The sequence below is a fragment of the Asparagus officinalis genome, chromosome 6 (genome assembly GCF_001876935.1).
Source record: "Asparagus officinalis chromosome 6, Aspof.V1, whole genome shotgun sequence".
In the NCBI taxonomy this organism is placed as follows: domain Eukaryota; kingdom Viridiplantae; phylum Streptophyta; class Magnoliopsida; order Asparagales; family Asparagaceae; genus Asparagus; species Asparagus officinalis.
In genome coordinates, this window is record NC_033799.1 from 77,091,825 (window position 1) to 77,106,251 (window position 14,427).

Consider the following 14,427-nt stretch of genomic DNA (forward strand, 5'->3'; position numbering starts at 1 on the left):
GCCTGGGCTGGGCATCGGGATGGCCCGGGCCGCGGGCTTTTTGAACACCCCTATATATATGCACACTCAAGTTTTCTCAGTTTGCGTGTAAAGATAGATGTCCATTCGTATGCATGACTTATAAAAGTTGAGAAGATACTTGGTATCATTTAGGACACACTAACCTAAATTTCGAGGAAGGTTTTAGACATATTGGCCTATTTTTAATTTTAGGTAGGACGTATTGGCCTAAAAAGTGATTTATTAGAGCATTGCCAATAATTTTCTTAAAAATTTCTTAAAATAGTGAAGCAAAAGTCATATTTTCTAAATTATTTTTGTTTCAACTCCAACTGCTTCCCCATTTTGAAGAATTCTGCATTTATTATAATAATAAAAATATTCTACATCCCTATTTTGGGATGCTCTTATGCATTAGAACTGTCCCCATAACTTTTTTTTGTAATTACGGATTTTATTTTATATTTATTTTCTCATCCATTCCGTTTTGAAGAACATGCTACATTTATGACAGAGCTCTCCCCAAATATTTTAAGAATGTCTCAGATTTGGGAAAGACTCCCCTTTTTTCTCCTTCATCCATATTTTGGGGAATGGGATGGGGAATCTGTTGGACAAAAAAAACCCAAAATTCTCCAAAAGTGAGAATACTAATAAAATGGGGAAGCTGTTGGAGATGCTCTATTACCAACTGGTGCAATTGATAATTGGACTATTGTAACCCTTTTTTTTTCTTACCACCCGCGGGTGGGACTCATGGTCAGCAGCTCTCCATGGGGGAGTGTATCTCTCCAGGCTATTGCACTCATGGTCAGCAGCTCTCCATGGGGGAGTGTATCTCTCCAGGCTATTGCCCGTTGTTGGTCAGGAGTTCGAATCCTCGTAGCCGCATTCACCTGGTTTCCCTTGGTTTAAGGGTGGGGACGGAAACCCGGGGTTTTATTGGTCCCCAAATCCAGCTCAGCCCGTTATATGCTCACCAGTTCGGGTCCCAGTGGTCCCCACGCTGCTCACCCGCGCTCTGCCCGTGGGGATGAGCCACTGGTATTAAGGGTAGCTCCTTGTAGATGTGAAGGGAACAAGGGGAATCGAACCAGGGCTGCTGGCGGGGCTCCGAAGGAGTTAAACTGAGCTGGGGTGACCAAGTTTCCCTTGTCATAAAAAAAAACCTTTTTTTCTTTCTTTCCCCCCCCCACCCCCACCCCCACCCCCCCCCCCACCCCTCTTCTTGTTCTTTGAGAGAGAGAGAGAGAGATGCTCAAATCACCATCCAAGGTAAGCTAGGTGTAAAAATATACGAAAGAAGTCCTTGATGCTTTAATTCAACACTAACAAATACCTTATCTCAATACTCTAGCATTGACTAGTCATGCATCCTTTTCTTCCATAATTCATTAAATATACCTGAGTACCATGATTATTATATTGTCAGTATGATTAGTGTAGGCTGTCTAAAAATCACAATGGATAGCTGATCCCTAACAAGCCCCGACGATGGAAGTTACAATCAAAAAATCACAATGGATAGCTGATCCCTAACAAGCCCCGACGATGGAAGTTACAATCAGACGACTTTCTATTTACTGTATCTGCAACTCTGCAACCGCTATAAACACGGCCTCATCTCTGAGATGATTGATCTTGATGGCTGCGACAACAGCATGACTAATATTATATTAGCAACTATTAGAGATGCTGATGAGCAGTGTAATGATTTTAGAAATAAAAGGTTGGACTTAGTTGGTGAGTTGCTTGGTAGAGAGCTGTGGGCAAATATTCGTCTAAAAATCACTATGGATGATTGATTCCCGTCAAGTTCCAACAATGAAAGCTACAATCAGATAGCTTTCATGCCAACAAATAAAAAGCTGCAAATGGAGGACTTTTCACATAGATCGAGAAGAGTTACAATCCAACGACGCTTCTGACAATTGATGAAAACTCTATTCAGCAGTCTCCATAATCTACAGTGAAAGTTATAATCTGACGACTTTCACACCCTACAACAGCTAAAGCTAGGATTACTGAACAACGGTCCTTGCAACGCTCTGTAGAAGAGGTTACAGATCAACTAACCCCTTCTAAAACGCGGAAGTCATCCCCGCGTCATAATTTTGGAAATGTAGGCGACCCCCGCGTTTCCAAGCTATAACAAGCCAAACGCGAGCGACCCTCGCGTTCTAGAGGTTCAACCAACACCGACCCCCACGTTCCTAAGCGGCAACAAGCCAAAACACGAGTGACCCTCGCGTTCATTGATGGTCGGCCAACACCCAACCTCGCGTCTCAATTCTAAGAGGCGACGTTGGGTTCTGAACGCCAGATTGGGCGTTTCAATTCTAAGAGGCGACGTTGGGTTCTGAACGCCAGATTGGGCGTTTGACTCGTTCAAATACGAGTCGAACGGTTTCAGAACTGTTTCCCCACGATCTGAGGAAATCACGCCCACTTAGGAGTGGATTTAGAGGGTAGTTACAACCTCTTATCCACCTATAAAATCTTAACAAACTCAACTGAGTTAGGTTCTGACTTTTTTTGGAACGGAGAGGGGACACAGAGAGGATTCTTGAGGATCTCAACCGCACAGAGAGGCAGGAGAGGCGAATTTCTTGGAGATAGAAGATTTGAATCAAATTCAGAAGATCAAATCTAAGAGGATTCTTCAACAACAGAAGATCTGCTTGGTCATTAACCGAATTTTCGGTTCTAACAACTCTCTTCACAGAGTTCTAACTCGTTCAGAGTTCTTAAACTCGTCAAAGAGTTACCCATAAAACTTTGCACAGAAGTTCATCGTTCCCACGAGATAAAAGACGGTCGGATCGTCAACGGAGAGCAAATTTGACGCGAACAATCGAAGGAGGCACTCCATCGCTACTGAGAAGAACCCAGTTTTAAACAAAGGGGAGAACCAAATTCGTTCTCTTCTCTTTTGTAATCAAGTTATAACCGGAATCAAAGAAATACAAGTTAATTTTCTTTTGTTCTCTTCATTGCAATTTTTCCAACCTACAATTAGCATCCAGGGGTGACACTAGGGGCACACCCCCAACCACACCCCTCTCTCATTTGCTACAGTGCACTAGGTCCCACATGGGATTTTAAAAATTTAAAATCCCATGTGGGGCCCGATGCACTGTAGCAAATGAGAGACGGGGTGTGATTGGAGGTATGGTTGGGGGTGTGACCCTATCATTTTCCAGCATCTGACCTTATTGCGATATGATATTTCTGCAAGCATGAACGAATATCTGTTTCATCTATAATAAAATCAATAACGGAACCCAGCTTTTGTGATTTCACCATATTCATGTTGATTCATGTTGTTTAAGTTTTTAAAACAAGCAAAAGAATAAAGTTAGCAGAGAAGGTCTCTCTGGATAAAATACTTTCTTTTGGTATTAATAAACTCTACAGACGGTGAATTCTTTCCACATAACGGCCTGTTTGGTACATTTCTGAAAAAATTAGGAAAACAGAAAATGAAATGATTTCATGACATTTCCAGGGGGTTTCCCAGTTTTTATTTATTTTGTTTGTTTCACAGTAAAATCAATGGATTGAAATGTAAGTCTTTGTTTTCACATGTTTGTTTCACCACTTTGAAAACAAGAAATCATCCCCCACCTACATTTCCATTTCCTGTGTTTGTTATGCACAAATACCCTAGCCTGATCAGAGTTTGAATGCCAAAACCATGGTGAGCTTACCGCTCCCACACTATTACACAGAAAATCTCCCAACGGTATAGCAGCAACAGTCATATTTTAAAAACCGCTCAAGGCAAATGCTGGTAACGGTCAATAATACCAGCTATATAATGTGGAGGGGGAGAATTTTATAGTTGCAAACAAAGCTAGAAGCTCCATTAACCTGAGCCTCTTCTATCCTGGTGCCTGCTTCACAAATAAATTCCCCAAGGCCCTTGTTCTCTGCCAGTGCTTAGCCATGGCTGCTGCCTAAAGAGGTATGAACAAATCGGCTGAGATAAAATGCTTATGCAATATACCAACACCATTGAAGCAGTGCAAAACAGGTTCGAACAAGGGCAAATATTTTTGGGGTTGTGCCAAACACCCAAATAGAGCATGTAAATTCTTCAGGTGGGCCGAAGATGAGCAAGAAATCAAAAAGAGTGAAACCAGAAAAGAAGAAGTCATTCTTCAATCGGTATCGGAATTAAAAGAGTTGGAAACAAAGCATTTGCGAAAAGAATTGAAGTATGCAATTCAACAAGTTGATTATTTGAAAAAATGTATTGTAGTTGTAGGGTTATTAAGTATTTTCCTTGTTCTTGTAAACATTGTAATCTGCACATTGAAAATATAATGAAAATGTCTTGTGTAAACATTCTGGTTACAAGATATAATGCAATTCAACATTTCTGTTTTTTTATAAACCAAGGCAATTCCAATACTTCACAGAAACGAAATTGTCAACTTCGTCATATATTCAACAAGGCTTGAACGTTGAATAATTGTGCTCAGGTAAACGTCAACTTCATCATATATTCATCACTAGCAAACGATTGCATGCCAATGTTGGCTGCATTCCACAGTTTGGACTGTCTCGTCATATCATTGCATGCAATATTTTCTGGTTTAGAATATTAAAAAATATGACATTCATCACTGCACAAATAGGGACTGAGCAAAACAGAAAATCCAAGAACAAAACAAAGCTTCATTGTTTAACCCACTGAAAGATAACAAAAAATCAGCAAAAACTGGGGATATAAAACAGTGAGGCAAATGAGTACTACATAAGAACAAAACGGTCAAAAAGAGCACAAGGAATCAGCATATGCTAAGTTACCTGATCGCAACAATTTCAACAACATATTCTAAAACATTACCTGGAAAGTTCAACTATTGTTAATGACCTGCATCTCTGAAATAGAGGGTGACAAAACTCACAAATAATCAGCACTGTGTACAAAGATATTTTGTTTAGGTGTTGAGTAGTTTAAAAAACTAAACAGTAAAAACTTAGCATCCAGAAGGTTGGTAATAAGTAGTTTATAAGAGCTGATAAGGGGTGTCAGAACTGTTCAACTAAACAACAGTTTGTACATAGAAAAGACCAAGTTGGTAGTAACTAGTTTTTAAGAACATAACATTCAAAAAATAAGACCAGTCAAAACAACACAACATTTTTAACAAAGTGAGCTGATAAGGGGTGTCAAACTGCACAACTAAACAGTAGTATGTACCCAAAAAATAAGACCAAGAGGTATGAACAAGTGTTTAGATAAACAAAACAGCACAATGCAACATCACATATAGTCTAGCATGCACAACATTTTCAATGAAGTGAGTTGATAAGAGGAGTCAAAACAACACAAATACACAGCAGTGAGTTGTTAAGAGATGATCAAGTTTTATGCTACAATAGGACCCTACTTCATCATATATCCATCATCAGCAAACGAGTGCATGACAATGTTAGCTGCATGCCCGATAATCTTTATTCTTAGCTCAACAATTGGAGGTTTGGACTGCCTTACCAAATCATTATCTGCATTAATTGCTGGGGAAGAATATCAGAAACAAGCCCAACTCATCATTGCACAAATGTGACTGCTGGTTGTTTCCCAAAACCAAAAACCAGCCATGAGTCGTAATGGGTGAAGCCATATGTGCACAAGACCACAGACCAGCAATAGGCATAGAGAAACACAATAATGTGTGGCAGTGTGTCAAATCAGCACATTACTATGCCTCTGTAGGGCATGAGTCGTGTGCTCTCAAAGATATTACAAACATACCAGATCTAGAAGTTTAAACAACATAATAGCGTCATGGGTTTTTACCGTGCAAAATAAATATGGTAATAGCTATCTCCACACCGGTCCTGCAAAATATATAACCAATCAGCAAGTATGAAACAAAATTTCAGCACAAGTATAAAAGCACAAGTGCTATGACTACCTTCAGCCACACTCTAGCCCCCCTGCATCTTCATGAAATTGTCCAACAAATCCCTTTGGCCAAAGTCACTTTTACGTATAAAATACCTCGCTTTGGTTTCATTTTCAAATGTCGTATCATAAAATTGCTCAATGACTTCTATATGGTAAGTTTCTTTGTGTCTGAAGATGGTTGTTGACAATTTCTCAGTCCAGTGCTGATTAACAAGGTTGAGTGATGAGGAAAAGTGTTTAACTTCATCCACCATTTGTTGCATGATGTCACGACCAAGGTCTGTCTTCTTCGTGCGACCTTTCACCAAAGGTATTTTTTTATGATAGTCCTTGCTGAGGCTTTATCATTGTTGGTTTGTGATTGATTATCTTCATCTAAAAAGTTAATCGTGGGATGGGACTTCTGAGGCACAGGCATGCCAACATTTTGATCATCATCATCATCTCCAAGGTTGATTGCATCGTGGCCCCCAAATTTCTCCATAGAGGCCTTAGCAAAGTTACCTCTTGCTTGATCATCCCCACAGATGACAGCGAGGTTCTCATAATTTCTCATCGGCTTATTTATGCAATCTTTAAGCCTACTCTTATTTTTATCATGCATGTAATCAATATCCAATTCAGTATACAGAAATGGAATTATTTGTTAGTCAAAGGAATCATCATTTTGAAGATATGCACGCTTCATTTACCTCATTCCATGTGTCAAAACTCTCGGGATCCAACATGATTGTTTGTGTTTCATCATCCCAACCTGCATTGTTTGGGTCAAAAGTCGTTGTTTTCATTGTCATTGAATCTATTACAACTTCAGTCGTTAAAATAAATCCAAAATAAAAGAAAAAGTCGATCTTTTTATAAGATCTCCTTTATACAATGAAAATACAAAAGATTACAACTCTTGTCAAACAACACAACGAACGTTTATCACCCGCTGCTTTGCGTGGGATCTTTGCCTGTGCCGGAGTTTATCCGTGGACAGCCTCGGATCGGATCCGATTGACAGAAAATTAACAGAACTCCTACTTCACAGAGGAAGTATTCGCTTGAAGCGCTGAAATCGACCAAGCGAAATCAGTAGCTCTTCTCGAGATTAAGACCAAGCCTAATCTCGAGGAACGGACGGGCGGGGCTTCAGATATCTCGAACTCTCCCTCTAAAATTCAAGCTCCCTTGACTCCTCGATCCGGCAGCACCTCACCCTCTTGATAATAATCCCCCTCCCCCCCGTGAAATGAGCCCCTAGGCCTGTACTTATAGGCTTCGGTTGGGGGGTTTTTGGATAAGAATGAGTAATTTGGCATTATCTTTAGTCAATAACGGCCTAACCACGTTTGTAGATGATATCTAGGCAGTTAGAAACATCTGGAACAGAAGAAACCGATCGAAATAGCCTAAAATGCGTTTTGGAGGTTACGAGCAGTTCTGGGCATGAGACAGACTGATCCGACCCGCCGTCGTGCGGGTCGGATGGATCCTTGGTCCGACCCGCCGGCGCGCGGGTCGGATTGATCCGACCCGTCGCCGCGCGGGTCAGTCTGAGATACCTTCGGTATTTTGGTCTTAACTCTCTCGTCCGACCTCGGATTGAGCTGATTCAAGATGCGTTGGAAAGCTGATGAAGATATCTGCAACTTTTATCTTTTGAGTTTTTTCAGATTCAAATTGTAGCATGGTCTAAATGCCTCTTCTTTTTGCGGGCCCCTTTGAGGTGTTCGACACTTTCTGACTTCTCCGGACTTGTATTGCGTGTTTCGTCATTCCGTTGATTTGCATGCTTTGTTGACTCGCTTCATGCGCTCGTTAGGTTCTTTATGGCACTTGGAGCTGACCGACACGCGTGATCTGACTGACGAGTGTGTTTGATCACTTGGAGCTGACCGACACGCGCGAGTTGACCGACAGGTAGGGGTGGTAAACGATCGAATCGAATCGAATACTAAGATGTTCGTATTTGTATTTGTTTAAAATTATCGAATTCGAATGCGGACTCTAATATTCATATATCTAGTTTTTCGAATTCGAACTCGAATACTTGGTATTTGATAAATATTCATGAATATTCACGAATACTTATCGAATATTAGAGTATATTTATTCTGCTAAAATTTTTTTATTTTCAAATAATATTAAAATTCATAAATAAAAATTATTCTTTTTTAATATATGATGTATATATATTTAAATCAAAATTTTAATTAGAAAATAGATTTAAGATTATTTTAGACTTAAAAGTATATAAAAGTTAAGTAGAAATGGTAAGTGAATTAAAAATATGACATCATATGTGCAATAATACAAATAATAAGCTGTGATTAAATTTTAAACGAATATTTAATAGACAAACGAATCGAATATACATTTGGTTAAATTCTATTCGTTAGTAAACTCGAATACTAAAAAATATTTGTTTAGTAGTAAATGAACTACCGAATCGAATATGATCGAATAGTTATTCGAATAATTGTCGAACTATTTGTTAATTATTTGGTTCATTTCCACCCCTACCGACAGGCGTGACGGCCAATTGGAGGTGACCAGTGAGCACACGAGACACAGTTGGTTCACCATCCCGGTTCATGTACTTATCAACATCAGATAATCCTCCTAGACTCGGATAACGACGTTTGTCTTCTTCTCTCCGTCTCGAGCTGTGTGCGGACACCTATAGGCATTTTCAGACGCCTACATGCACCACTGATATTACGAGCAGCCTGCATGTCTTGAAACCAAGAACGCAGTGTTTTCATATGGTTGACAACACTCTTGGTAGCAAATGATGTACAAAATTGCTTGTTTACTTCAGCGGTCGCCATTGCAAATGTATGTTGCTTAAAGTTTTTGTCTGGTTTAAGACCAGACCTTGCCAAATTGGCCAGAAAGGGTATGGGCACGTCATCGTGAGCAGGGGTCCACTATTTGGTTGGGGACACATGGGAAGCTGCTTCAACAAGTGGTATTTTTCGTTTCTTATGGGCCACAGCCTTGACCTTTTTGGGTGAACTAGCTGAAGTGGCTACTACTTCATCCATTTCCAACCTTTTATTGTTACCCGAATCAGAAGTAGTCACTGTAATACTAGTTGGAGAATGAAAATATCCAGTGGAATTGGAGCCTTGAAATGGTTGTGGCAAAGAAGGGGCGTTACTGAGCATGTGCATGTAAGATGAAATAGGGTGAGGCATAGGGAAAAGGTTACCATCGGTATGCGGGACATTTGGAAAAACAGAGGGTGGTTGCACGTAGGGGGAGGATGGCTGGAATATTGGGTTGAATGGGTGATTGAACCCACTGCTAGCCGAAAACACGGGAGAGGGCTGTTGGCCCCTAGATGATGGGGAGTGAGTGGTGGTCCTCACATTGGCCAAATCATTCTCATCATTGTTTGGATTATCAGTCAGTTCCTATAGTCCAACAATTCATATGTTAGTCCAAAAAATAGAAAAAGATGGTACTGTAAAATTGTTATGTTAATGGAATAGAGCAACAGATGATGCGAGTCACAGGAAAGAATCATACAAGCAGACAAAAAAATTCCAATGATGTACATGACATAAAAGAGGAATACAGGATAGCCATCACATTAACGTATTGTAGATTGATAACGGAACCAATAAAGAAGTCGCACATTTGGATATAACCAACATAGAATAATGTAGCAACAATCGCAAAGTGCGAAATATGTTACAATAACCACAAACATAATAAACTACTAGCAACTGAAGGGAATTGTAGCAAATCACACCGCAGACTCAGTCGTGTCACCATGTCGGTATTTACAATAATAGTCAATCCACATGTCCAAAACGATTTGATCTCTGCGAGATCTCCACTCATCCTTTGAGGCACATTGTTCTCTAACTATTTGGGATTGCGAGAAATCAACAATGTTGTTTTCTTCATTAATTGCCTCTTCTGTATCATCCTCACAAATGTCGATATTCTCATTCAGCAAGTCATCGTCTGGGTCCACTGTTGCAATGTAGTTATGGAGAACCGTGCATGCCAAGACAATGTCCACTTGGGTCTGGAAGAGGTAGTGGGGTTTTGCTGTGAGAATCTTGAAACGATTCTTCAATATACCAAACTAGTCTGCTGTCCGTGCAAAGCAAGGTTTTTTTTTTTTTTTTTTGCTACAGTATTCCCGCCTTTTTAACATCTCCTGTTTTGAATTTTCTGGGAATGCTATAGTATCCCGTTCTGCTACAGTACCTTTTAAATGCTACAGTATACCTGTGTGCTACAGTAATATTTTTAATTGCTTATCTGCTACAGTAATAATGCTACAGTGAATCTGCTGTAGCATGAACAGTACCTCTCTGGTTCTCCCTTTTGTATAAAGGAATAGATATAGCTTCAATCATTGACCTCAAAGAGGAATGTCTAAGATTGAATAACTCCCTCCTATTTTAAGGTGTTCTCCCCGTAAATTCCTTGAGATGATAACGGACACCCCGGGGATATAAAACCCGGCTGGGTTGTGTACCCTGCATCACATAAGTAGTATTTACCTACATAATGCAAAGTATTTTAATGAGATATGACTGAGTAAATATTAGTGCGGATTGTTAGTCTAATGAGCAATTACTTATGATGGACGAGATTGTTACCAGTGTACACCCGTAATCCATAAGGTTGTGGTCTAGATAAAGCATCTTGAAGGATTCTATAATCGTTAGCCGACCCCTCCCACCCAGCTAAAACGTAGGTAAACATTTTGTTTGGTGTGCAAGCCGCAAGAATATTTTGTGTGACACCTTTGCGCCATCTGAAACGCGGAACAAGTGAGGCAGGTAGCATAGCATCCACATGTGTCTCATCCATCATACCTATGCAATCCTATAGAGTTCCAATTGCTATGTTATTGTCATGATTGAGTAGTTAAGAGATTTATTTGTGCTAATAGGTAGAGTGGTTGTTATACATTGAAAAAATGATAGAAAGATGGATTGTTTTGGATCTCCTGAGGCACTTCATTTGGTGCTTGTTTCATATATCGACCTTGTATGCACGAAATTGCTTGCAATACTCTGTTTAAGTATCTACTAACTGTCTCCCATGATCGTATAAATTACGTTCTCATCATACGATTTTTTGATTTATAACCCAATATATTCAACGTTATAGCTAGCTGCTCCTCTATAGTAATAATTTTGTGTCCTTTAGGAGATGATTTGTCCTCATTATCTTTGCTAGTTTAATAAAAGCACCCGAGCGCATTCTTACAAAGTTTTAACAGCTATCACTATAACCGTGATAGATACGACTCATCAACTCTGCCCTAGTCTTTTCATGCCTTTGTCTTTCTGCACTTCGTCCATATCGTATCGATCTGCGGCGAGACTTCATTCTCGTAAAAAATGTGACTACTAGAACAATGACAGAAAATGCAACCCCAGCACACATTCTTATAACGCTCTCTTCATCAACATAATCACCGTCCATCTATATATTATTGCTTAGAAATTAGAATTCTACAGAAAAACCAAAAAGGAATCAACATAAACACGTTTAAAAAATTCTATAGTACTGCTTTGGACTTGATAATACCCATTCTAGCTTAACAACACATTGAAATCCATCGTATGCACAAATACTATTTTGGTCTATGCTAAACATTTAGTTATAAGCTGTTTTGGTGTGTTAGACAACAGAATAGTTTCCTTTGCAAACCATTTAAACTCAGCTGCAACTATCCAACTTTTAGTAAATTTATAGATCCCCCGCCCCCCCCCCCACCCAACTTACACCCCACATCCCTTAAAAATGGCCATAAATAAACAGAAGATTTCAATCCTGCTCATTTCACAAACTGACAACTACAGCAGAGATAGAAAATAGGTTGCTTAACAAGGCTAATCTATGCATGCATGCATATTACTGGGGGATAAGAGCAGAAATAGACAAGATTCAGCCACCAAATGAAGCAAAAAAGTTTAGGAAAATGCAACATTATGAGGATCAACTTCGAAATTAAACCCCAAAATTTCAGATGAAGAACAGATATACTCTCGTATATTCTAACCCCAAAATTTCAGATGAAGAACAGATCTACTCTCGTATATTCTAACCCCAAAATTCCAGACTAATTCAAATTTAAAAATAAAATCCAAGAACAAAAAATACGAGAAATATGTAGCCTTTGGACCTCAGTTGTTAACATCTAATAATTAAAACCAACTATCGGCTTCCAAAACCAATTATTAGCTTCACAGACTAGGTTAGATACAAACAATCACATGCATGGCCAAAATCATTCAAGCATATTGCTTTTGCTACAAAGGAAACCAACGAGAAACAGAGATCGAACCAACCCCAAAAACAAGCAATAATCAGGGTTCAGCTGGGGGAGAATCTCCGCTACAGCGGAAGAAAGGACTAGGTGGAGGTAATTCACTGATCTGTAGAAACCTTCCCTTTCTGCTAGATCTAGAGCAGCAACCCAACAAACAACGCCAAAACAACGTTGGCTAGGTCTAAGCGCAGGCCATCTTCAGCCCCAAGGGTCTTTTTTTATAGAAGTAAAATTCCGAGAAAAGAGCAGAGCAATGGCCAAAAAAAAGCAAGAGGAAGAAGAGCAGTCAATGGCGGTGAAGCTAACCACACAGAAGGAAAAGGAGGAAACCCTCTCTTCGGCCGCCGCTTCGCTTTGCGTGCCCACCCATTTAAAAAATGTGGGACAGGACATTTCCACCCGTTTTCAGCTCAAAAAGAGCTGAAAACACATTTCCATAAAACGTGACGTGGACCCCCATTTCTCAACCCCATTTCTCAAAATGGGTGGGCGAACCAAACCGACGAAATGGAAATTAATGGAAACAAAAAACCGAGCTGGCACCCATTGCAAGTTTCATTTCCCAGTTTTCCCAGTTTTTTGGGGCGAACAAACATGCCCTAAATGGAGTTGGCGTGTCCCGAGAGTCCCTTTTAACCCCCGCAAACTTACAAAATAAAAAGTACTTTCCTCCCTGTGCAAATAGAACTTTAACTAAAACTCTAACAGGACTCTGAGAAAATAAGGGAATGAGAACTTTTGAAAATTGACAAGTTCATACCCTCACCAGCTAATGAGAAACAAGGAAGAACAATTAATATTGCAGTCTATTCGATTTTTATAATAAATCGCTCAAGAAACTAGAGCATAGCAAAGAAGTGAGTAAATCCTCTTGGACTGGAAACCCGTGGAAGCTTTTATTACAAACTTTTGGTGAAATAATATATTTTCCCCGTACAGGTTTAAGGGAATGCTTGGCCAGTAAAGACAAAACTGTAACTGGACTCTACCAAGTAAATTGTATGCAAGAAATGAATCAGCTTCCAACTGGAAATAAAATTATGAACATCTCTATGCAGAATCTCTAGCAGAATACAAAATCTATGGCAATGAGAACTGTGGGCTGCCATCAATTTCATCAAACTCTGCTCCAAAATTGACAGATTCATATGCTTCACCAACTAATGAGAAACAGTCAGGACAACTAACCCATGGCTCCACACTGCGGCTAGCTAGTTGCAGTCAATTCAACTCCTCTTCGAACTCAGATCTCAACTTTTGTGCATGATCGCTCTGTAAAAAGAATGAACACGTGGATGATTAGTAGAAGCTATTGTTAATTTGGTATCTTTCAATATTATTTCTATGCATTTCTAAAATTATTTCAAGCAATTCAACTGCTGATAATAGATTAAAATTTTGTTGTTGCTAGTTTTTTCTTTGATCACCCTTTTTTGGCCAAAGAAAAGAGCGACAAGGCTCCTATCATTAAGAAATTTGAACAGCAATTTGCAATCTTTTTCTGTGGAATGTAGATATAGATATCCTTATGTACAGGGTAACAGCAAAGAAGAATTGTTAAAACTAGATATAATTCAAGGAGGGGGAAAAAGAACTTCGTACTTAGATACTCATATGCAACTATCATTGTGGTACCCCAAGCAGACATGCTGAAAAACCTTGGGCCTAATCCTCTGTAAAAACCTTTCCATCCATCTTCAATAATCAATTTTTTAACAACTTGCCTTGCACTTTGTCTTTGGTCATTGTTCATTACCTACATCAAGTAAAACAAGATTATAAATCACTAACAGATGGACTTTGAGAAATGTTAAGAGATCCTAAGTTAAAACCATGTGCAGAAAGCAAAATTACAGTTACTTAAATAAAACAAGAAAAATGGCTGAAATTAAATTAGGCTTCTGTCTTAAAAGGTAAGGCAATGAATATAGTAGGCTCTGATTGGAGGCTGTAAATTGAAGTTTTTACATTACGAAATAAGATCATAAAGATAGCAGGATACCAACTACAAGTGCACAAGATCGACGCTTATTAACATTAGAGCCGAGGGTAAAAGTGGCTTGTTCAGAGGACAGTCATATTTTATTTATAGAAAAACAAATAGACAACAATTACATAACGTTTCCAACATGGGACACACATCAGATAATTATTAGAGCCATGACATTTTTTTGGTTGTTTTTTTTTCTTTTTTTGGTTTTTTTTGGTC

At 39.2% G+C, this 14,427-nt stretch overlaps 1 protein-coding gene across 1 annotated transcript in view; it reads right to left on the bottom strand.

The window, feature by feature from the left end:
- LOC109844152 (solute carrier family 25 member 44-like) overlaps positions 13,077-14,427 on the bottom strand; it is a 9,045-nt gene continuing 7,694 nt past the window's right edge. Inside the window, 2 exon segments of the mRNA XM_020413114.1 lie at positions 13,077-13,490; positions 13,821-13,974. Coding sequence (XP_020268703.1) covers positions 13,462-13,490; positions 13,821-13,974 — 183 coding nt within the window. The 3' untranslated portion in view covers positions 13,077-13,461.